Source organism: Portunus trituberculatus, chromosome 42, assembly GCF_017591435.1.
Source record: "Portunus trituberculatus isolate SZX2019 chromosome 42, ASM1759143v1, whole genome shotgun sequence".
Classification (NCBI taxonomy): domain Eukaryota; kingdom Metazoa; phylum Arthropoda; class Malacostraca; order Decapoda; family Portunidae; genus Portunus; species Portunus trituberculatus.
In genome coordinates this window covers 11159438-11182466 of record NC_059296.1, presented here as the reverse complement: position 1 = coordinate 11182466, position 23029 = coordinate 11159438, and the positions used below count along the sequence as shown (strand labels likewise).

The 23029-nt window shown below is 43.2% G+C and overlaps 1 protein-coding gene across 3 annotated transcripts in view; it reads right to left on the bottom strand.

The window, feature by feature from the left end:
• The window catches only part of LOC123517520, a 328170-nt gene that overhangs the window by 65926 nt on the left and 239215 nt on the right, over positions 1–23029 (bottom strand). For 2 of the 3 annotated variants that reach the window (XM_045277653.1, XM_045277654.1), the window contains one exon: positions 15383–15426. In XM_045277653.1, coding sequence (XP_045133588.1) covers positions 15383–15426 — 44 coding nt within the window. Of the gene's footprint in view, positions 1–15380; positions 15427–23029 lie in introns of all 3 variants that reach the window. The other variant, XM_045277656.1, reaches the window with a different exon arrangement.

The window sequence follows — 23029 nt, the reverse complement described above, 5'->3', positions numbered from 1 at the left end:
GTGGTGCTTGTGCAACAGACTAAACATTAATATCAATAAAACTCACTACATGCTATTCACAACTAAAAGTAATATCAACCTACCCCATACACATAAATAATGAAGTTATTTCTAAAACCAATCATATAAAGTTCCTTGGCATTACCTATGATGACACCTTAAATTTTAAACATCACATTGATAATCTCACTTTAAAGATTTCAAGACACATAGCCTTACTTCACCTCATGAAAGACCTTACAACACATGATGTTCTTAAATCCATATTCTGTGCCCACATCTACCCTTTGTTAACTTACTGCAACCCTATTCTACTTATCTAGTCCCTCTAAAGCTACAGCTCAACAAATTGTAAGAATATTAACTAATTGTCATTACTTGGCTCATACTGATCCACTCTTTCAACAAACCAAATTATTAAAAACTTGCAATTGCCATCTTCATGTACAATAACAAAAATGAACTGCACAACCTCCTTCCAGCTCATCATTACAACACTAGTCAGCGTGACAACCTTTCTCTTCCTCTTCACCACCTAACTTAATACCAACATTTTATATCATCCTTGGGCCCAGTTGTCTGGAAGTCCCTTCCACCAGAAATCCAACACTCACCAACCATCAATGTATTCAAAAGCAGATTAAAAACATATAATTAATTCTTATTGAAAATTCTATATTAATATGATTGATATGGCTACTCCTGTAGAGAAGACAGAATCTCATATCCTTCAACATTCTTAGATTCTTCATGAAATTCCAATTCCATATACCTAAATAATTTCACATATGTAAATGTCTAAATTAGTGCTATTGTAATATTATTATTATTATTATTATTTTTATTATTATTATCATTATTATTATTATTACTATCATTATTATTATTACTATTATTATTATTATTATTATTACTATTATTATTATCATTATTAATATTATTATTATTATTATTGTTTTTATTATTATTATTATTATTATTATTATTATTATTATTATTATTACTGCTATCATTATCACTAGTGTTATTATTATTATTGCTGTTGTTATTAGTGCTACTATTATTATTATTATTATTATTATTATTATTATTATTATCACATTATTTTCATTTAATTTTTTAATTTTATTATTTTAACATCATTTATATGTAATCCTAACATCTTTACATATACATTATGTATACTATTCTGTACATATCAATATTCATGTAATATTTTCTACATGCCTTAAAAAAGCTTTGCTTATAAACAGGCTAGCCAATACGTTATTGCTAAATGTTATATTTTTATATATAAATGTCCCATTTGTATAACTTATATGAGTAATAATAAATGTTCAGTGTTTCTCTCTCTCTCTCTCTCTCTCTCTCTCTCTCTCTCTCTCTCTCTCTCTCTCAATCTATCTATCTGACATCTTCACTCTTTTTTACATTCCTTATTGAACACTTATTCACTGCCCTATCCGTCTTTTCCATCCTTTTTATCCTATCCTACATCATTCCCATCCTATTAACAACCTCTGAGAGAACCACCAAGGCACCACAGCCCTTCAGCTTCGGGCGATGGGTAAGGAACTGTCGGCAGGAAAGCGGGGCACCTACATCCGTTCTCCTGCACAGAAAACAAGGCCTCGGGGATCCCTGAGGCAAGTGAGAGGGAGGGGAGGGCGAGGTAAGGCGCCTTTGAGGACTTCACAAACAGCTGTCTCCCTCAGCCTCTCCCTTCTTTGAGACTGGTGCGGCACAGACATGACAATATTGAAGCTCGGAGGTGTGGAAAACAGACCTACCTTACCTTACCTTACCTTACCTTCCTCTATGTCTGTCTATCTGCCTGTCTGTTTGTTTCTCTGTCTGCCTGTTTCTCTGTTTGTCCGTCTGTTATTATCTCTCTCTCTCTCTCTCTCTCTCTCTCTCTCTCTGTTACTGTTGCTCTCTCTCACACACACACACACACACACACACACACACACACACACACACACACACACACACACACACACACACACACACACACACACCATTAATAATAACATCAGACATTTTCTCGAGCAAATCAATTAGGAAGGTAAAGAAAAACAAAAGAAATCCAATAAAAAAACGCGCTTCCTTCTTGATATGTCTATCGACAATAACTCTTACCTAGAGAGAGAGAGAGAGAGAGAGAGAGAGAGAGAGAGAGAGAGAGAGAGAGAGAGAGAGAGAGAGAGAGAGAGAGAGAGAGAGAGAGAGAGAGAGAGAGATAATCAGATAATATAAATAAATCAGGTGTGAAAACAGTAAATTTCATCCCTCCTGGCCTCGTGAGGGAATACAGGACGACCTCACGGGTGTTTACGACTCGGGGAAGTAAAAGAGAGTGAGTCCAAAGATAGAGTCAGAATATCGAATCTTCGACTTTATAAATCTTATCGAAGGGAAGTATGATTGTGACAGGGCGAGGATGAATGCTTCTCGAGAGGTTGTATGGGACCAGGCAGGTAGGGCTAGGTGGTGGTGGTGGTGGTAATGTACAAGGCGTTCTTCCTCTCACCCCTATTCTATCCAACTCCCTCTGTCCAACTCTCTAGCGCAAGAGTTAATCAACCAGTTATCTCAATCATTCATAACTTTCTCTGGTAAACTCTGGAAATCCCTACTTGCTTCTTTATTTCCAACTTTCTATGACTCAACTTCTTTTAAGAGAAATGTTTCAAGATATTTATCATTTTTTTTTTTTGGTTAACTCTCAGATATTGCTAAGTACTGGCAACTAAGTGGGCTTCTTTTGTTTGGATTTATGTTGTCCTCGACCAGCTTTTCCCTTTTCTACAAATGAAAAATTAGTAACAGTAACATATGCATAGACTAAAGCAATATTAACATTATCATATTACTACCACCATCACCACCATCACCCTTAGAAGGTAAAAAAAAAAAAATAGTAGCAGTAACATATGCATAGAGTAAAGCAATATCAACACCACCACCATCACCACCCTTACAACATAAAAACACGAGAAAAAACACAACAAACAGATAAACACACAAGTACCATTCTCTGCAAGAAATGAAGCAACCTATACCCACCTACTCACAAACATACCAAACCTGACTGAAGATTACTATCACTACCACCACCACCACCACCACCACCACCAGTAGGAGACGAAATAACGATAATACTAATAATAATAATTCGTGACGACGTTGGCCAAATCAGAAGGCGAGAACGATGCCTGAGCCAATCAACCTCCATTGGCAAACTGTGAATCAAGGGAGAGATGGTGACGCCGCTGAGTCGCAAAATTGATTGAAATGACTAGTGGCGGAAGGCAGGAGGCGCGCATAACAAGTGGACGGGAAATTGGTATAATTGGCTGGCTTGAATTAGGGTTGTTATGAGTAATAGGAGAGAGAGAGAGAGAGAGAGAGAGAGAGAGAGAGAGAGAGAGAGAGAGAGAGAGAGAGAGAGAGAGAGAGAGAGAGAGAGAGAGAGAGAGAGAGAGAGAGAACAGTGAGGTGGAGCCCACGTATGGCAGGATGCAGGGCTTCACCCACTGGGTGAGGAGGGACCGACAGGAGCGAACAGGAGGTGGAGTGGCTGTCTGCTTCAAGGAAGGAATGCAGGCCCAGCTACTCGACATAGACACGCCTCCAATGATGGAGATGATGTACTTCCGAGTAATGCTGGCAGACCGCTCAGCCCTCCTGCTGTGTGCCCTGTATCGCCCCCCGCGACAAGGGCCTGACTCACTCTTGTACCTGACTGAGACCTTAGACAACCTGATGATGGCACACAGCTGCAGCCACGTGCTGATTGTGGGGGATCTCAATCACCACCTGGAAAGAGACGCCTACGAGAATCTCCTGAGGTGCAGGGTCTGACAGATCATGTCACCTTCCCCACACATGAACGAGGAGGGACATTAGACCCTGTCATCTCAGACTACCAGGAAGACAAGCTTCAGTGTCATCAGCTGGGGCTCGTGGGCAGCTCTGACCATCACGCTGTACTGACACAGCTGGAAGTGGGCGTGGCTCAGGACGAGGCCACCACCCGCACCATCTGGCTGTGGAACAAAGCAGACTGGGCTTCCCTGCGCCGCGACCTGACCCACACCCCATGGGCCACTCTGCTACAGGGAGGAGCAGAGAGTGAAGCACTTGCACTCACCTCTCACCTTCTCGCCCTCCAGAGACGCCACGTCCCACACAGGGAATACACCACCAGATCGACGGATCAGCCATGGTTTGGCTACCGTTGCCGTGTTGCTGCCGAGGCAAAGTATGCTGCCTGGCTCCGCTACAAGAGGAACCCGACTCGGCGCAACAAGGACCTGCACAGGGCTGCATGCAGGAGGATGGTGGTAACCAGCAAGTGGGCCTTAAAAAAGTGGGAGGAAAGCCTGCGCCGGAAACTGTGTGGCACTGGCGTAGGAAACAAAACTTGGTGGTCTCTTGTTAAGGACAAACAAGGAACTGGCCACCAAGAATCCATCCCTCCCTCAGCAAGCAGGACGGTACTGTCGCCACCAGCAGTAAGGAGAGGGCACAGTTGCTGGCTTCCTTGTTTGCTGGAAAAATGAAGGTCGGGAATCCACAGCAGCCACCGCCTCAGCTGGTCCAGCAATGTGAGAAGACTGTCACCATGGTGGAGGTGACGCATCAGCAGGTGAAGCGATTATTGCGGGGCTGGACACACAGAAAGCCACCGGCCCTGATGACATCAGCCCGCACCTGCTGAAGCGATGCTCCCAGGAACTGGCTGCCCCTCTCACCCAAGTTCACAACTTGTGTACGGGAAAACGTCTGGCCTTCAGTGTGGAAGGAGGCTCGAGTAGTTCCTGCACACAAAAAGCTCCAGGACGGACCCAAAAAACTACAGACCCATATCCCTGTTGTCAGTGGTGGGTAAAGTGTTTGAGAGGGTCGTGGCAGAGGTGGTGTGTAGCCATCTCAAGGACAATGCCCTCCTCTCAGACCAACAGTTTGGGTTCAGACCTGGAAGGTCAACCTCCGACCTAATGATGCTTCTCACCAGGCATTGGCAGGACGCCCTCGACGACGGCAAGGACACTATAGTGGTTGCTTTGGACATAGCAGGAGCTTTTGATAAAGTATGGCACAACGGATTACTAGAAAAGCTTCGTGCTAAAGGCATCCAGGGTGGCTTGCTACGACTCTTGGGAAATTACCTGCAGGACAGAAGCCTCAAGGTGGTTGTCAACGGGCAAACATCTGAGTCCCTGCCTGTGGAGGCATCAGTGCCACAGGGTTCAATTCTTGGCCCACTCCTGTGGAATATCTACGTGGATGATCTTCTCCAGCTACTGCCAGGAGTCATGGCCTATGCTGATGACTGCACCCTCTCCTATACCTATCCACGCCAGGACAGTGGGCGGGCTGCTGAGGCCATCAATCAGCAGCTACGAGTGATAAAGGAGTGGGGTGCTCGCTGGCAAGTGACATTCGCGCCGGAGAAGACACAAGCAATGGTTGTCTCTCGGTCCCCAGCCGCCATGGCAGCAATGGCAGGAAAGTTGTCTTTGGCGCTGCTGCTCCCCACTCCAAGATGACGTCAAGATACTTGGAGTGGAGGTGGATCGAGGGCTGAGGTTTGACAGGCATGTCAAAACCATTGCCAAGAAAGCCTCTCACAGGATCTCCGCTCTCAGAAGGATCGCCAGTTTCCTCGACAGGAAGGGGAGACTGCTGCTGTACAAGGCACAGGTGCGGCCCCACCTTGAATACGCAGCTCTCTCCTGGATGTCCTGTGCCGCCACACACAGAAGGAGACTGGACAGCATCCAACGCCGCGCCATACGGCTAGTAGATGCTGCACTACCACCTCACCCAGAGCCTGAGCGTCCCCTTGATTCACTGGAACACCGCAGAGACGTGGCGGCGATCGTAGTGTTCCATAAGGCACAGGTGCAAAGAGTGCCACATCTGGCAGGGCTGCGTCATCCTCTAAGAGTCACCGCACGGAGCACGAGAACGGTGCTCAATGGTGGTGACGCCGTAGAGGTGCCGCGATCCCACGGGTGTCAGCATCAACGCACCTTCGCAGGACGCGTCTCCAGGATGTGGAACTTGTTCACGGCCGCGGTGCCTCACGTCCAGGAGATGAACACTCACAGTGTCAAACTGATGGCACATAAGTGGAGACAGACACTGCCAACTCCTCTGACACTCTTTGTGACGTGACACTCAGTGTAGTGCAGTGCGTGAATAGTGCTAGTGAAGTGAAACGAATAGTGCTCCATTTACATGCTGACCATCTTGTATATTATCTATTTTTAAGTCTTGTAAATATTGTAGAGAAATAGATTGTAGTACCCTTAGAATAGGTAGCACACGACAGTGCGCCTTTGGGTACATGTTCCTTTGTATTAAGTTTTGTTTAAATAAAAAAAAAAAAAAAAAAAAAAAAAAAAGAGAGAGAGAGAGAGAGAGAGAGAGCGTTATGGATTACTTAATAACAACCGCGTGAGTACAAGAATAGAACGAGAATCATGAGAGAGACACACACACACACACACACACACACACACACACACACACACACACACACACACACACTTACTTTTCCATGACTCAAGTTAAAATATCTATACTTTTCACTTATATTTTTTTCTCCTCTCATTCACACGACGCCCATTTCTCCCTTCCTTCCCTTCCTTTCACCTCTCTCTCTCTCTCTCTCTCTCTCTCTCTGCAACTACGTAAAGCAACATAACTACGTAGCGCAAACCATCTTCTTCCTCTATTCCTCCACTCAGAAGGGTTGTGGAAAGGGTTTTACCGGCTCCACCACAGCGTAAAATGTGTTTCCGACGCGGTAAGGGAGGAGCCTACTCAGAGGAGACGGGAGGGGATGGACCGGAGAAGGAATGGAGAGAGAGAGAGAGCGAGCGAACGAGCAAGAGGAAGGCAAGAGACGAGAGGGGGGGTGTGAGTGTGTGGGGAAGGGAGGAAGAGGAGAGATTTTATTTGAGTTATGCCTTATTCAAACTGTGCATTTTCTGTGACAAAGTTTTCAATGGGTAGCCTAATGTGTCTGTCGGGAAGGGGGGGTAGGAAAGGATGAGGAGGAGGAGGAGGAGGAGGAGGAGGAGGAGGAGGAAGAGGAGGAGGTGGTAAAGGAGGACGATGGAGGGTAAGTGAGGGGAAAGAGCGAGCTAAGCCAAGGAGGGGTAAGAAAGGTATATAAAAGAGAAGAAGGAAGAGGAAGAAGAGGAGGAGGAGGAAGACCAGAAAGAGGAAGAGGGGGAGAGGAAGAGGAGGAAAGTGGTGCCTTCCAGTTGCTTGTTTGCTAGTGGTTCCTGCTTTGGTCGTTCTAAAGTTTGTGTTGGTTTTGTGTGTTTTGCTCCCTCCCCCCTCTCTTTCTCTCTCTCTCTCTCTCTCTCTCTCTCTTCCTCCCCCAACCCCTCACTTCCCTCTCCCTCACTCTCTTTCTCTCACTTTTCCTCTCGTAACCTTTAAACTAATTATTATTACGTCATGAAAAAAAATCTAAACACTTCAAAGAAACACTATACAGAAAAAAGAAATACATTGACAATTTGATACAGTAAATGTTGGAAAATAAAAATAAAAATGGACCGAATTCCTTTTTTTTGCGTCTAGGGATTGAAAACAAGTCAGATTTATTTCCATCTTCGCGTTTTCTTCTTCATGCGACAAAGAGATAAGAGCAAACAAAAGAGAGAGAGAGAGAGAGAGAGAGAGAGAGAGAGAGAGAGAGAGAGAGAGAGAGAGAGAGAGAGAGAGAGAGAGAGAGAGAGAGAGAGACAGCGAGTTAAGAAAATACAGTGTAAGATTTCAACTTACTTCATATTTTTCTCTCTTTGGGATTTCCAAGGATTGTTTTTTTCATCTCTCTCTCTCTCTCTCTCTCTCTCTCTCTCTCTCTCCAGACAAGACTTTCTCGAACCACCTTTGGTTTACGGGTCCCTATTAGACGGAGGAGGAGGAGGAGGAGGAGGAGGAGGAGGAGGAGGAGGAAAGAACAGTGAAAGGAGAGCTTTTCTCTGGTGGAGGTTCAAGGACGTCATCAGAAAGAGAGAGAGAGAGAGAGAGAGAGAGAGAGAGAGAGAGAGAGAGAGAGAGAGAGAGAGAGAGAGAGAGAGAGAGAGAGAGAGAGAGAGAGAGAGAGAGAGAGAGAGAGAGAGAGAGAATGAACAAAGACAAAATGTAAAGAATTAGGACAAAGGAAGAAGTGAAAAATAACCTTATAGATAGAAAAGGAATACGAAAAAAAAAACGTCAAATAAGGAGAAAGAGTGGAAGAGGGAGAGAGGGTAAGGGGGGCGGGGAGAGAAGGATACAAAAATACCAAGGGATAAAAGAAAGTCAGAGAAATAAGGAAGCAGGAGAAGAGGAGGAGGGAAAATGAGGTTCGTAAGAAAGGAATGTTATGCGTTCCATCAAAGAGAGGAGATGAAGAGGAAAGGAAAGGAGAAATGGAGAGAGAGAGAGAGAGAGAGAGAGAGAGAGAGAGAGAGAGAGAGAGAGAGAGAGAATGTTGGGTTGAATTAGATAAACATGACGTAAAAGTGTGTGTGTGTGTGTGTGTGCGCGCTCGAGCAGTGGCTGGTCGTAACAACAACACACAAGCTAACATGAATTTTTTCGATATTGTTCATCTATTCCTTTTCCTTTCTTATTCTGCCTTTTCTTTTCCACCAGCTGCTTTTACTCTCCTCTTCCTCCTCCCCCCTTTTCTTTCCTCATCATCAATATCATCATCTCACCACCACCTCTTACTCCTTCTCCTCCCTGTCCTTCTTCTGTACATGCTAGCCTTAATAAAAATGGTTGACAGAGTATTAGCTATATTATTAGGATGTGTTGGTTAGTACAATTTATGGTTGAGGACACCCCGTGCAGCCCCGCCCTCCCTTTCAATTATTCTGACAGGCAAACACAGGTATCGGTGAGTCTCTCTTCGTACAAAATTGAAACTAGTAATGGACTGCCAGGTATATTAAGTCTTCATCAGTGGTGGTGTTCCTGCTCTTCCCTCTCGCTCGCTCTCTCCCTCCCTCTCGTTTTCCTCCTCAACTAATGTTCTCTCTCTCTCTCTCTCTCTCTCTCTCTCTCTCTCTCTCTCTCTCTCTCTCTCTCTCTCTCTCTCTCTCTCTCCTTCCCCGAGTTTCAGTAATTGTGTTGCGCTATGTTGTGTTGTGTTGTGTTGCTGTGATGTGTTAAGTTGGTTGATTGTTGAGTTTGTGTGTCTGTGTGTGTGTGTGTGTGTGTGTGTGTGTGTGTGTGTGTGTGTGTGTGTGTGTGTGTGTGTGTGTGTGTGTGTGTGTGTGTGTGTGTGTGTGTGTGTGTGTGTGTGTGTCTGATTCCGGCTGACTGACTGAATGCTGACTCTCTCTCTCTCTCTCTCTCTCTCTCTCTCTCTCTCTCACACACACACACACACACACACACACACACACACACACACACACACACACACACACATATTCTAAGAATTGTTTTCAACCATATGTTGTTTTCGAGGTGGTGAGAATAGAATATGATAAACGTGTGTGTGTGTGTGTGTGTGTGTGTGTGTGTGTGTGTGTGTGTGTGTGTGTGTGTGTGTGTGTGGGGGGACGGAGAACAGATAGAGGAAAAAGAAAGAAGGGTGGAAGCAATGAGATGTATGGAAAGGATATTTCGTGAGAAGGAAAACAAAGGAAAGAAAAAAACGTCATGAAAGGAATGAAAAGGAGGAGGAAAGAGAAAAAAACAAAGAAAGTTTATATAAAAGCGAAAAGAACGAAAAAAAACCATGATACAAAAGATTACGATATAAAGACGAGAGAAATAAAAAAAAATGAAAAAAGAATGGAATTGGTAAGATATAGAGAAAGAGAAAGAAAAAAATAATAGAAAAAGGTACAAAAGAGAAAAAGAGAGAGAGAGAGAGAGAGAGAGAGAGAGAGAGAGAGAGAGAGAGAGGCAAGGGTAGTTGTGGTGGTGGTGGTGGTGGGTGATGGTGGCGCTCTCATCTAACTAATGCATTTATGAGCCTGTCAATATTCACGGCCTCCCGACGCCCCGCTGTCCTCGCCGCACCCGCTGGATAACTCTGCTAAAAAGGCCTAACTGTATTACCGTCGCTCAGTCGTCCTCGTCAGCAGCTGGAAAACCCCGACGACAGCCAGCCGCCGCCCATGTATTTCAACGTCAATTTCGCGAACATGAAAAAGAACTCCACCTTTTTTTCCGTTTTTCCACCTTTTCCCTCGCACTTTTCTTTTTATTTATTTATTTAGGTGTTTCTCGATTTTTTTTAACGTTCTTTTCTATACGTAGCGGGAAAAATGGTTAGAAATATGGGAAAAATTGATAGGATACCGTCACAGAAGAGAAAGATGGTTGAAGGTGGTATAAGGCTAAATATGAAAGGAAAAAAAAAAAGAGGAGAGGAAAAGAAAGGGATATACGTTGTTTGTGTGTGTGTGTGTGTGTGTGTGTGTGTGTGTGTGTTTCAATGCATTTCGTCATACATATATACAAAAGGTAAGAGAAAAAAATGTATTGCTTTTAGAATTCCCTGTTTTTTTCGTCTTTTTTTTCAGGTGTGTTTTTTATGGACAAGTATACAATTTTTCTGTCCATTTCTAGTGCAGATATTTTGTTATTCTTTTGCAGTGTGTGTGTGTGTGTGTGTGTGTGTGTGTGTGTGTGTGTGTGTGTGTGTGTGTGTGTGTGTGTGTGCGCGCGTGTGAGCGCGCGTGCAGTACCACTTTTCGTAAATTATGACAGTAATAGTGAAGTGTTTCGTACGTAACTTCTCTACTTGGACGCTCACTAACTTTATACTTTGTGAATTAGTGAACTTATCGAGGTTAAGAGGACATGGGGTCTGTTTCTCTCTCTCTCTCTCTCTCTCTCTCTCTCTCTCTCTCTCACGGTGACACCATTATCGATACAAAAGACATGCTCTTTGAGAAAAACGAAGGGACGTTGTGACCATTTGTGAGTGTGTGTGTGTGTGTGTGTGTGTGTGTGTGTGTGTGTGTGTGTGTGTGTGTGTGTGTGTGTGTGTGTGTGTGTGTGTGTGTGTAGGAAGGTGTGAAAAAGGAAGGCATAGAAAGTGATGTGAGAAAATGTAAGAATTAAGAGGATTTCATATCTATACAATGCGAATCGAATCACGATATAAAAGCAAAAAATCAAGCTGAACGTTACTCGATTTCAAATTACAATTGTACAAACTCATACGAGGCGTAATAAAAACAAAATTCTCCGATACCTTCAAACTAGGAGAAATCACAAGACACATCGTTATAACTCGATTTCTAACCATGACTGTATGTGTTCTTATAAGGTTCCTCAACTCCTTCCCGCCAAGCCACCAAGGACTCGTATTCTCAAACATTTCTGCGCTTCACCTTCACTTTTTCAAATGGCTAAGTTTATACGAGTTTTTTTTTTTTTAATGTGTTTTTACGATTCTAGAGGCAGAGAAACAAGATTGCTACATTTTTAACAGGAGAAACACTCTTGAAAATCCCGCTGATCATCTCTGTGGCCCTTGAAAGTAGTCGTGGTGAGAAATCAAAACGTTTCTGAACACGGATCTAGGAGTGTGTGACGCCGCCCCGAGGATGTAATATGAAGTCCGCCACTACGAGTATTGAAGGAAAATGGATGGGTGGTGATTAGCGAGCGGCTCAGAGCTGTGGCGAGGGTGGAAGTGGAGGTGAATGAGGACTTCAAGCGGGATGTTAGGCAGGGTATGGGAGTGGTGGAGGATGAGAGCGAGGTAGGGAAAAAAAAGTGGATTGTTGTATAAAGCTGGAGAGGAAATAAAAGTTGATGTATATGTTGATTAAAAATGACAAGTATAATAACGATAATATTTTCAGTAAAGATTGTTATGATACGAACAACAACGCTAACTATGCTAAATTTTCCAAACATTAACTATTCACAAGCAAATATAATTAAACAATATTCATTTAGTTTTTACGAAAATAGTGAGAGAGAGAGAGAGAGAGAGAGAGAGAGAGAGAGAGAGAGAGAGAGAGAGAGAGAGAGAGAGAGAGAGAGTAAACCACCCACATGGCTACTCACGACCGCAGCCGAATTAGGCCACTTTGTCCCCTCACCTCCCCTCCCCTCCATCACCCCTCCCTCCCTCACCCACCTACCTTGTGATCCTCGCGACTTTTGAGAGTCTGAAGTTGATTAATAGTTTCGTCCTCTGCCTTCCCCTCCCCTCCCTCCTCCTTCCCCTCCCCGTCCCCTTCCCCTTCCCTCCATCCATCCCCAGCTGTCTCTTTCCTCCTCCTCCTCTCCTCCCCTATCCCTCTATCCATAGCTGTCTGTTTCCTTTCTCCATTCCTTTTCCTCCCTCCTTTCATCCATCTCTCGGTGTCTCTATCTATTGGTTTTCTCCTCCTATTCTTTGGTGTTTCTTTCCTCTAAAATCCTCCTCCTCCTCCTCCTCCTCTCCTCCTCATTTTCATTCTCTCTCTCTCTCTCTCTCTCTCTCTCTCTCTCTCTCTCTCTCTCTCTCTCTCTCTCTCCACTCGCGTTTATTTACCTTCTTGCTTTTCCATTTTTCTTCTTTGCAACAGTTTTTCCCCTCTTCGTATATTCTGTTTAACTCTTCAATGTTTCAATTCGCCTTTATTTTTTTTTTTGTCTTCGCTCTTATTTTCCTCTCAATATCTTACGTTTTCTTAACCCTGATAAAAAAAAAAAAAAATACACACCACACCCCCACACCCACTCATACTTCCGACGCACACACACACACACACACACACACACACACACACACATAGTAAGGTATACAGGGAAGGGAGGGACGGTGTGTTTCCACGCTGGCGAGTCTTCCCTAAGATATGCAAAACACCCTCTTACACGCCACTTTCCACGCCTTCTCATTATTCCTGGCGAGACTAGGCAGGCGGCCAATTACACCGGAATTTTGTTTATGCGGATATGGTTCAGGGAGGTAGAGAGAGAGAGAGAGAGAGAGAGAGAGAGAGAGAGAGAGAGAGAGAGAGAGAGAGAGAGAGAGAAATGTGATGAAGGACTGGCTAGAGGAAGAGAGAAGTTGAGAAGTGAGCAATGGTGATGGTGAAGGGAGAGGTGGAGGGAGAGGCAGGGTGAGGGAAGGATCAGCAGGATAGAACAGAGGGGAGTGCGGAAAAGGGGAAAGTCCAAGCGTTGGCGAATATGAGGCATGAGGGATTTGACAGGAGAGTGAGATGAGATGGGGGAAATGCAGCTGTGTGTGCGCGCGCGTGTGTGTGTGTGTGTGTGTGTGTGTGTTTGTGTGTGTGTGTGTGTGTGTGTGTGTGTGTGTCCTACTTCCAATGCGTCCATACATTTCTCCTCGTCTTTCCTTCCTTCCTTCCTTCCTTCCTTCCTTCCTTCCTACCGTCCGTCTGTCCTTCCTTTCTTCCTTCCCCGGGGTACGAGAAAGCGTCCGAAACTGTCCCAAAAGAGCTCAAATTTTTAGCAAGTGTGGGCGTGCAAGTGTGAAATCGAGCAAATCTGAAGCGAAAGATTTTCCAAGAATGATTTTCCGAGAGGTTGAAAGGAGTCCATTGTGTTCCGACCATCAGCCCGTCAACCTGTCTTACCGTCGGTCTGCCTGTCTGTCTTTCCGTCTCGCTCTATCTGCGTCTGTGGATTCAGTTTCGTTTTCTGTTTATAAATCAATTTGGGAAACTTATTTGCAATTTTCAAGTTATCTGGATGTCTGTCTGGCGGCGTATCTCATGAATAGTCTCAGTCAGTCTCTCTCTCTCTCTCTCTCTCTCTCTCTCTCTCTCAATTAAAGGACTATATCTTTCCTTGCTTTTCACTGCTTTCTCTCTCTCTCTCTCTCTCTCTCTCTCTCTCTCTCTCTCTCTCTCTCTCTCATTCTTCTTGTCGTTTGCTCTCTCCTACTCTTTCCATTCTTTCTTCCTTCTCTTATCCTTTTTTCATTTTTCCTTCTCTGGTTCCCTTTTCTCGTCCTCTCTTTCTTACACACGTCCGCCATTAGTGATACAACCAAAGAAGTGCGAGTTTGGGGCCGTGTGTGTGTGGGAGGGGTCCCAAGAACGATCTTTTAATTAATTGCTTTCAGAACTTTCATTATAACTTCTGATGTGGCGTGTGAAGTCAAACCTAACTCTGTGTGTGTGTGTGTGTGTGTGTGTGTGTGTGTGTGTGTGTGTGTGTGGATTATAATTTTTCTCTCTCTCTTCAGTTGATTTGCCAGAGGTTGTATATTTATATGTGTTTGTCTGTCGTTCAGTGTCACTTTGCATGTAATTATTTATCATATTTTTCATAAGCTGAAATTTTTGAGTACATAGTGTACAAATGGCGATATTTCACCGTTAACTCAGGTATGGTGGCGGAGATGGTGAGTTAGCAAAATTCATTTACAAAAACTTTCCAAGTCTTACACAAAAAAACAAAACAAAAACAAAGAAAAATAATGTACGCTGAGTATTTATAGTCTCGCCTTTATCATCTTAAGGCCATGAAGTTATTCGTAAACAAGTTCTGATACTCTCTCTCTCCTCCCTCCCTCACAACCTTCATCACTTGGTTCCTCTCTCCCTCTCTCGATCCCTCCCTCTCTCAGCCACTCCCTCACACTGGCCGCCGCGCGCAGATAAGAAGGCTAAGTGTTTTTCCATTTGCGAATTTGCATCTCAAATGAGCCTTGGGGAGAATCCTGAAAAAAAAGGCCCAACAGGTGAGGCAGAAAATAAAAGGTGCTGGAAGGAAGAGGGGCAGGAAAGGGCACGTGATGGAGAGAAGAAACAGGAGGGGGAAGAGAGGAGAGAGTAGGAGAATGAGAGAAAGTGTGAAGAGGAACGTAATCTCCAGGACGAAGATGAGGACGTGAATGGAGGACGGGTAATAATGACGGGAAGGGTATTTGGGAGGAAGGGTTAAGAAGGCAAAGAGATTATAAGGTGGATTAAGGAGAGGAAATAACGTTATAAGATGGTGAAGGGAGAAAATGTGACGATGGTAGAGAGAGAGAGAGAGAGAGAGAGAGAGAGAGAGAGAGAGAGAGAGAGAGAGAGAGAGAGAGGAAGACTAAATTGCAGCTCGGAAAGAGGGACGCGTGGAAAAAAAAAAGTGATGAGGAGAGAGAGAGAGAGAGAGAGAGAGAGAGAGAGAGAGAGAGAGAGAGAGAGAGAGAGAGAGAGAGAGAGAGAGAGTAAACGCAAGCGCCCGTCCACCCACCCACATCCACACACACAAATAACCTAACCTCACTTCATTTCTAGCCTCGCCCTATCCCCTGGCTTTCCCCACACAACCTAGCGACCTTCACATAACGTCAGACAGTGGGAGGGAACACCACAACAACACTGAACGTCACACACTAAATATGAGGCAGAACAAGGGAGAAATGCAGTACTTACACCTTCCTGTTGATGAATCTGTCCACCTGGCACCTGCGCTCCTCTTCTGTAAAAATAGAGAGGAATGTGTTTGAAAATTCAGAGAGAGAGAGAGAGAGAGAGAGAGAGAGAGAGAGAGAGAGAGAGAGAGAGAGAGAGAGAGAGAGAGAGAGAGAGAGAGAGAGAGAGAGAGAGAGAGAATCACAACACGTAAATACCAATTTCCCTCGGTCTCGTAAAACCTCCGTTCGAATTTCCGCGTGAGTCGTGGGGTACGTTTAATACCGGTGGCACAGCGTCGACCTCATCAGCGTGTATGGGAGGCCGAAATGGGAAAACAGAAAAAAACACTTAACTACTTTACTATTGAGACGCATTTTTACCTTGATTTTTGTTTATGTCAGAGAATTTTATTTGCTTTTGTTAGGGTTTATGGAGATCAAGAGATGAATGGCCAATCTTTACTAATTTAATCCCAAGATATGTTTCAGAAGCTGTATAAAATCACCAACATAGTGACCAAAATTAATATGAGAACGCGTTCTGATACTGAAGGGGTAAAGAAGAGATATAATAAAAGTAATAATTGTAATAATTAATAAAAGGATACAAAAAAGTAAAAGGAAAGAAGTAAAAGATGACTCCACACAAATCTAAACAAACACATATACAGGAAAAGGTAAAATAAATAAATAAATATAAAAGGCAAAGGACCAAAAGTAATAAGGAAGGAGGCAGAAAAAGAAACAGAAAGGAAGCAAGAATAAAGAAAACAACACTGCATGATGAAGACAAACAAACACTAAACCATGCACACACAAAAAGAAGAAAAAACATGAGACAAACAATAACACAAAATAGAACAAGATAAGAGATAATAAGGGAGGCATGAATATATGAAACGAATGATGAAAGAATGGAAGAAAAGAAGGAAGAGAGGAAATACACAAAACGAAACACAGAAACCCAAATAAACACACACAAAGCTAAACAATATGGAAACAACGACACAAAGAACAAAAAAATAAAAAAGGAGAATAATGATATGGAAATAAAAAGAATGAAAGAAAAATAGACGAACTAAACTTGGAAGAAACACGTCAGTACATTAACAAGGCAAACATTGTCGGATGAACAAATAAGAAAAGAAGTAGAGAAGGGAAGAGAATAAAGGAGGATTCAGGAAGGGAAAAAAAAATAGGGTATGGAAAGGGAAAGAGGGAAAAATACACTAAAGGCACAAAAATACATTCAAATACGCAAGGAAAAACGATGAAGGACAAACAAAGGGAACAAAACAGGAAGGCAGAGATAGAAGAAAGAAGACAAAGGGGAGAAAAGGGGAAGGAAATATGAGACGGTGGAGAGAATGAGAAAAAAAAAACTTAAGAAAAAATGCATTTATATTCACAAAGAGGACGAGAAGGAACAAAATAAATATAGGAAAAGGGAACCCATAAGGCATGAAAGGAAAAGAAGAAGAAGAAGAAGTTAAAGAAATATGAAAAAAATGAGAGGAAGTTGAGAATGTACTATTAACACAGACAAAACTCACCAAAGAAAACGAGATACGTAGAATATACAATAGACACACACACACACACACACACACACACACACACACACACACACACACACACGAAACATGATAGGCTATATCTAAAACAAACAAGAAGAGAGATAAGGAAGAGAGAAGAGGAAACCAGGAAAGGGAGGAGTCGGGGGAGAAAGAGGGGGACCGCTCAGACGGTTAAGTAGAGATGGTAGAGAGAGGTGACGGGAAGGCAGGCAGCGGCTCACGGGGCGTTTATTTGAGAGAAAAAGAAAAGAGTTGCTCGTTACTGAGGGATATGAAGCGGTATGGAATGACTCACAGCATCCGAGAGAGAGAGAGAGAGAGAGAGAGAGAGAGAGAGAGAGAGAGAGAGAGAGAGAGAGAGAGAGAGAGAGAGAGAATGTAATAATGATAAAAATGATAAATAATACTAATAATAATGACAAACAGCACGTGACATTGCACCGCAGAAACATATCCATTAGGCCTCCCTTTATCCATTAGACTCACGCTCCCTCAAAACAGGGCGTGAATAATTAATGCGCCTTAATCCGTTGTGACACATTTCCAAAATCATTTCAGAATCGACCGATAATCAAGAACAGTGGTGTGACTCCATGCATTTATTCATTACTAGCCAATATCAACATTTTGACGCTTTACTTGCTATTAACTATTTCTAAGGAAAATTTATGTACTATTTCCGTCGCTTTCGCCACTAGTGCTACTACTAACATAACAACTACTGCTCTTCCTAGCTCTACAAATAATACTGGTGTTATTACCACAACCACTACTACTGCTATTACTATTGTTATTACTAATATTGCTGCTGGTTTCATAAAGCCTTTACCCCTTTTAATACTAGGACACATTTTTACCTTGAGAATTATGTACGAATAGACCATTTTATTGACATTAAAGAGGATCTATGGAGGTCAGAAGATTAATGGCCAGTGTTCAATATTTTAATCTCCCACATAAGTTTCTGAACCTGTATCATCTTCTGTTGGCGTTTTCCATTTTCATATGGGGTCGCATTCAGAAGATACAGGTTCAGAAACTTGTGTGGGAGATTAAAATAGTGAACACTCTGGCCATTAATTTTCTGAACCTGTATAAGATCATCAAATAACAAGCAGAATGAATATGGAAACGTCTCATGATACTGAATAGGCTAAAAAGCACATTGTTATGAAGCATAGTCTCCATAATACTTCATTAACCATAACCTGGCCAGTGACTACTGTGATCCATCCTCTTTATTAAAACTTATCGTTACATAACCACGGAAACACTACCCTGATGAACTGACACACTTTCCCTGTCCTATATACGGAGCTCGCGGTTTTTGCCTCGCTCTGCCTCTATTCAGACCTACAACGTCTACCATCCCTGCGGTTGACCTTGTTTCCCACATTAATCTAGGACTGAGCTGGGTCAGATAAATTCTGCACGTCACCCACACTGCCGCACTGCTAATTTTTCTTTTTTACGTTTCGTTGAATTTCTCCGGTCATGTTCTTCACACAGTGGGTTGGTTTTCTGCTATCAACTGCCTCGGTAAGCTGCACATTGTAAACTATTTTCAAAGAATAGTTTTTGTTTCTACTATTCCTATTGCTTTCATCACTAATGCTACTACAGAGAATATCACCACTACTGCAACTACTACTGTGCACTTCCTCTGTTCTGCCCCGTAACATCTTTTTTCTCGGTAACAGACTCTTTGATCTTAAGACACTCACCTAGATCCCGCTTGACCATTTCGCGGGTGGTTGGATGAATCGCGTTATCTTATAGTGAGAGAAGCGAATGAGACCACCTGCAGCGTGTCGTGTAAACTTTACTTAATGACACACTCTTCAGGCAAACCGCATTTTATTTTTACGGCGTCAGTGAAGTTGTTTTTGCTGAGATGAAATGTACTTTTTCTCAGAAGCATCACTAATTTCTTCAATGTTTGCTTAATTTATCTTTTGGAAACTAGTAAATCAACGGCGTGTATGTATATTTACTTTTGTTATTCACTTCCTGTTCACCTCAATTCGTCATGGTTGTCTCGCCGCTCCCCTCCAGGCGGTACCCTCCGCAAGCCTGGCATTAAGGCCATTTTTATATTAATTTTGTTCTAATTTCTGTGGGTTTGACACGTCACGCCTGCCATTCTCAGTTACAGCTCCATTAGTTTCCTCTCTCTTACTGATTAAAGCAGTGGCCACACCAAAATAAAATAAAAGAAAAACCTTACAGGAGAGGCAACATGCGGGTGCTTAAGATTCTACGAGTTTACAAAAACGGTAATTTTTTTTCTAACATTCATAAAGCAATGCAACACTTCATCTGTTAATATTAATTCTCTCTCTTTATATATTTCTTTAACGAAGTCCTGACTTGAACATCATCTTTCAGTGTATGTGACAGCGTGTAAGGCTGTGCACATACGAATTTCTGATTAGCTTTTCTTTATTGATAAGTCCAAATTTTACTTAAAAACTACGCATAGACCTTTATATCTATAATTTGTGTTTAAATCTCTGCACTGAATTTTCTTAACGTCTATCGCTTTCACTTCTCTCTTTGGAACACATCATTTGTTCCTTTATGTAGACCAACGTTAGCAAGTCACACACTCTAATCTGGGCCGAAGTTCAAGCGACGACAATTTCTAAAGTTCAATGTCTTTCCTGCACTAGATGATGAATAGAGAGTCCTTGCTTTAGTGAATGCTGTCTCGGAGCGTGGCGCCTTCCAGTGAATTAATCCTTTCCCTACCTGGTCTCTCCTGCTCGACTACTGAAGAGTTGGACAGTTTCTTGGTGCTATGAACACGCCTGGCAAACACGGGACACTCCATTTAAGTTTGTGAGCAGAGCAGCTAAGAGGTTGTTGATTTATAGAACATGTAAGACAACACAGTGGAGTTACGGCCGAGAGAGAGAGAGAGAGAGAGAGAGAGAGAGAGAGAGAGAGAGAGAGAGAGAGAGAGAGAGAGAGAGAGAGAGAGAGAGAGAGAGAGAGAGAGAGAGAGAGAGAGAGAGAGAGAGAGAGAGAGAGAGAGAGAGAGAGAGAGAGGGGTAAAAAACAGGAATGCTCCTGATGTCTCTTCCCAACTTTTTTTTTCTCTATTTTCCCTCTCATCCTTGTCACCCCACGCCGCCTCAAAAAAAAAAAAAAAAAAAAAAAGGAGGGAAAGTTAGAAAAACACACAGATCCCCCTCTCCTAACTCCCAATAAACCCACCACACCCACCAACACCCCCACACACACACGACACCCACACACACACACACACACACGACACCCACACACACACAAACATACACCATTACACGCCCAATTCAGTGTTTCCCAGGGGGGCCAGCGAATTATTCTTTTTCCTCTTCTTCAGCAGCTAAACAAACCTCAGGTAAGCACCCCTTTGAGTCTCATTAAGGGACCGTAGTAATTAGAAACCATCGGATTACTTTCACAAAGAGGGAACGTGGTAGTGGCTCTCTCTCTCTCTCTCTCTCTCTCTCTCTCTCTCTCTCTCTCTCTCTCTCTCTTCCTCCTCCCGGGGATCAGTGGGTTAATCAGCTAATTACACGTCACGCTAATTAAAGTATTTAACGTCAATTAGATGGATGTCTCGACTCCTCTACTTCTCTTCCTCCTCCACCTTCTACCGTTTGCAAGTAAATTATTCTCTCTCTCTCTCTCTGTCTGAGGTGTGTGTGTGTGTGTGTGTGTGTGTGTGTGTGTGTGTGTGTGTGTGTGTGTGTGTGTGTGTGTGTGTGTGTGTGTGTGTGTGTGTGTGTGTGTGTGTGTGTGTGTGTGTGTGTGTGTGTGTGTGTGTGTGTGTGTGTGTGTGTGTGTGTGTGTGTGTGTGTGTGTGTGTGTGTGTGTGTGTGTGTGTGTGTGTGTGTGTGTGTGTGTGTATGTGTGCGTGTGTTCATGTGTGCGTGTGAGGTGTGTGAGCGTGTGTGTGTGTGTGTGTGTGTGTGTGTGTGTGTGTGTGTGTGTGTGTGTGTGTGTGTGTGTGTGTGTGTGTGCGCACACGAATGCGTGAGGTGTGTGTGCGTGTGTATGTGAGGTGTGTGGCTGGGTGAGAGGGATGGGACAGTGATGGGGGGGTATACGCTCGCACACGCTACAATCAGAAAATAAAGAAGAGGATAATGGAAAAATAGAATAGAAGCAAAGAGAAAACAGTGAATATAGGATAGACACTAGGAATTGAGGTTAAATGTGAAGAGTTATCAGCAAATCAAACATTAACATCGCACATTCATTTCTCTTCCTGGTTACTTTTTTGCTCCTGTTAGGTTGGCGTGCTATGGGATGAAATGCAACAAATAGATAGGACAGTACACCACAAAAAATAAACGGTGTGCAAAAAAAATGATACAAAAACAACCAAATACATTATCTAAAAGTAAAAATATGTGTACAGGAAATGAAGTAAATTATGTAGGAATTATATCACGTGAAAAAAAAAAAACTCCAAATGAAGAAAAGAAAGAAATACCGAGAGAAATATGGACAAAATGAAAAAAAAAAAAAACTGGAAACAAAATTAGTAGAAAATGTAATATAGATGTTGAATTAAAAATGAAAGCATGGAAAGAGCGTGTAAAAAACAAAACTCTAATTAAAAGAATAAACGGGAAAAATAAACCAAAAAAAAAAATAATGAAACACACCGACGAGAGAGAGAGAGAGAGAGAGAGAGAGAGAGAGAGAGAGAGAGAGAGAGAGAGAGAGAGAGAGAGAGGAGGAGGCAAGGGATAAGTAAGTAAGGAGGTACAGGAAGAGTGAGAGTAAGAAGCATAGCAGTACACCAGATCACCAAGTCCATTTACATAAACATGAGAGGGCTCCATCATCTCCCCCGACCATCACCGTCTTCATTTTCGCCTTATACGAGCGTGGCGGCACCGAGGGGGGGCGTGCGATCCCCGGGGCGAGGGCGTGTGCGGGGCCTAACTGGTCGGGGGGCGAAGGAGAGGTATGGAGGTGGAGAAGAGGTGGAGAAAATGGAAGAAAGAAGCTGTGTGGAATAAAGGTGGAATATAGGCAAAGGTGTAAATAGAGATAATGAGGCAAACCACAGGCCTATAGAATTACGAGGAAGAAGAGGAGGAGAAGGAGGAGAAGAAAGAGAAAGAGGAGGAGGAGGAGGAGGAGGAGGAGGAGGAGGAGGAGGAGGAGGAGAATAGAAGAGGTGTTAGTGAAGAAAACAGGTTGAGAAAAAGAGAAGACTTGGGAAAGATGAAGGAGAAGCAAAAGGACAAGTTGAGGAAAGGACACGTAACACAAACAGCGAAGCATTGAGTGTGTTGAGTGTGGATGCTCTCTCTCTCTCTCTCTCTCTCTCTAAAACACAGCACACCTACGTAAATTATACCTGTCAAGGAGGAACAGGAGGAGGGAGAGGAGAAAGAAGAAAGGGAGGAAAAGAAGGAAGAGGAAAAAGAGGAGGAAGAGGAAGAGGAGGAGGAGAAGGAGGAGCTGCGGCAGGCACCAAGGGCGTTCCAAGCAACAGACGGGCGCTAATGTAATCTTTTCTCTGCGGAAAACATCAAGGGGAAAACAAGTGGCCGGGAGACGCGCGCTGTGGCAGGTTGCAAGAAGTTTATTTTCACTGGGAATCAGAAACTTTAAAATAAATTACCCCGGCTGTTCGTTCGTTCGCTCGAGCAAGAGAGAGAGAGAGAGAGAGAGAGAGAGAGAGAGAGAGAGAGAGAGAGAGAGAGAGAGAGAGAGAACTGTAGACTACCACCTGTCACCATTATTATCTTGAAAAATGTCTACGAGTGAGTGGAAAAGATCATAATTCTTCGGTTTCAGATATTGAAGCTACGTTGAAGTACTGATACGTGGCTACAGAGACGTGGATGAATACGATATAACCACATGATGAAATATGCTTTTACTTTTATCAACCTCTCTCTCTCTCTCTCTCTCTCTCTCTCTCTCACACACACATTTCCGCGTGTCAGTTCGTCAGAAATCTTTACAGTAATTTGTACATTTAGCGCTGAAATTTCACAAACGTTAGCTTTTGTGCATTTATTATCTTTATTTTCCTTTCTTTTTTCCCGTTTCTATTCACGCACGAACAAACACGACT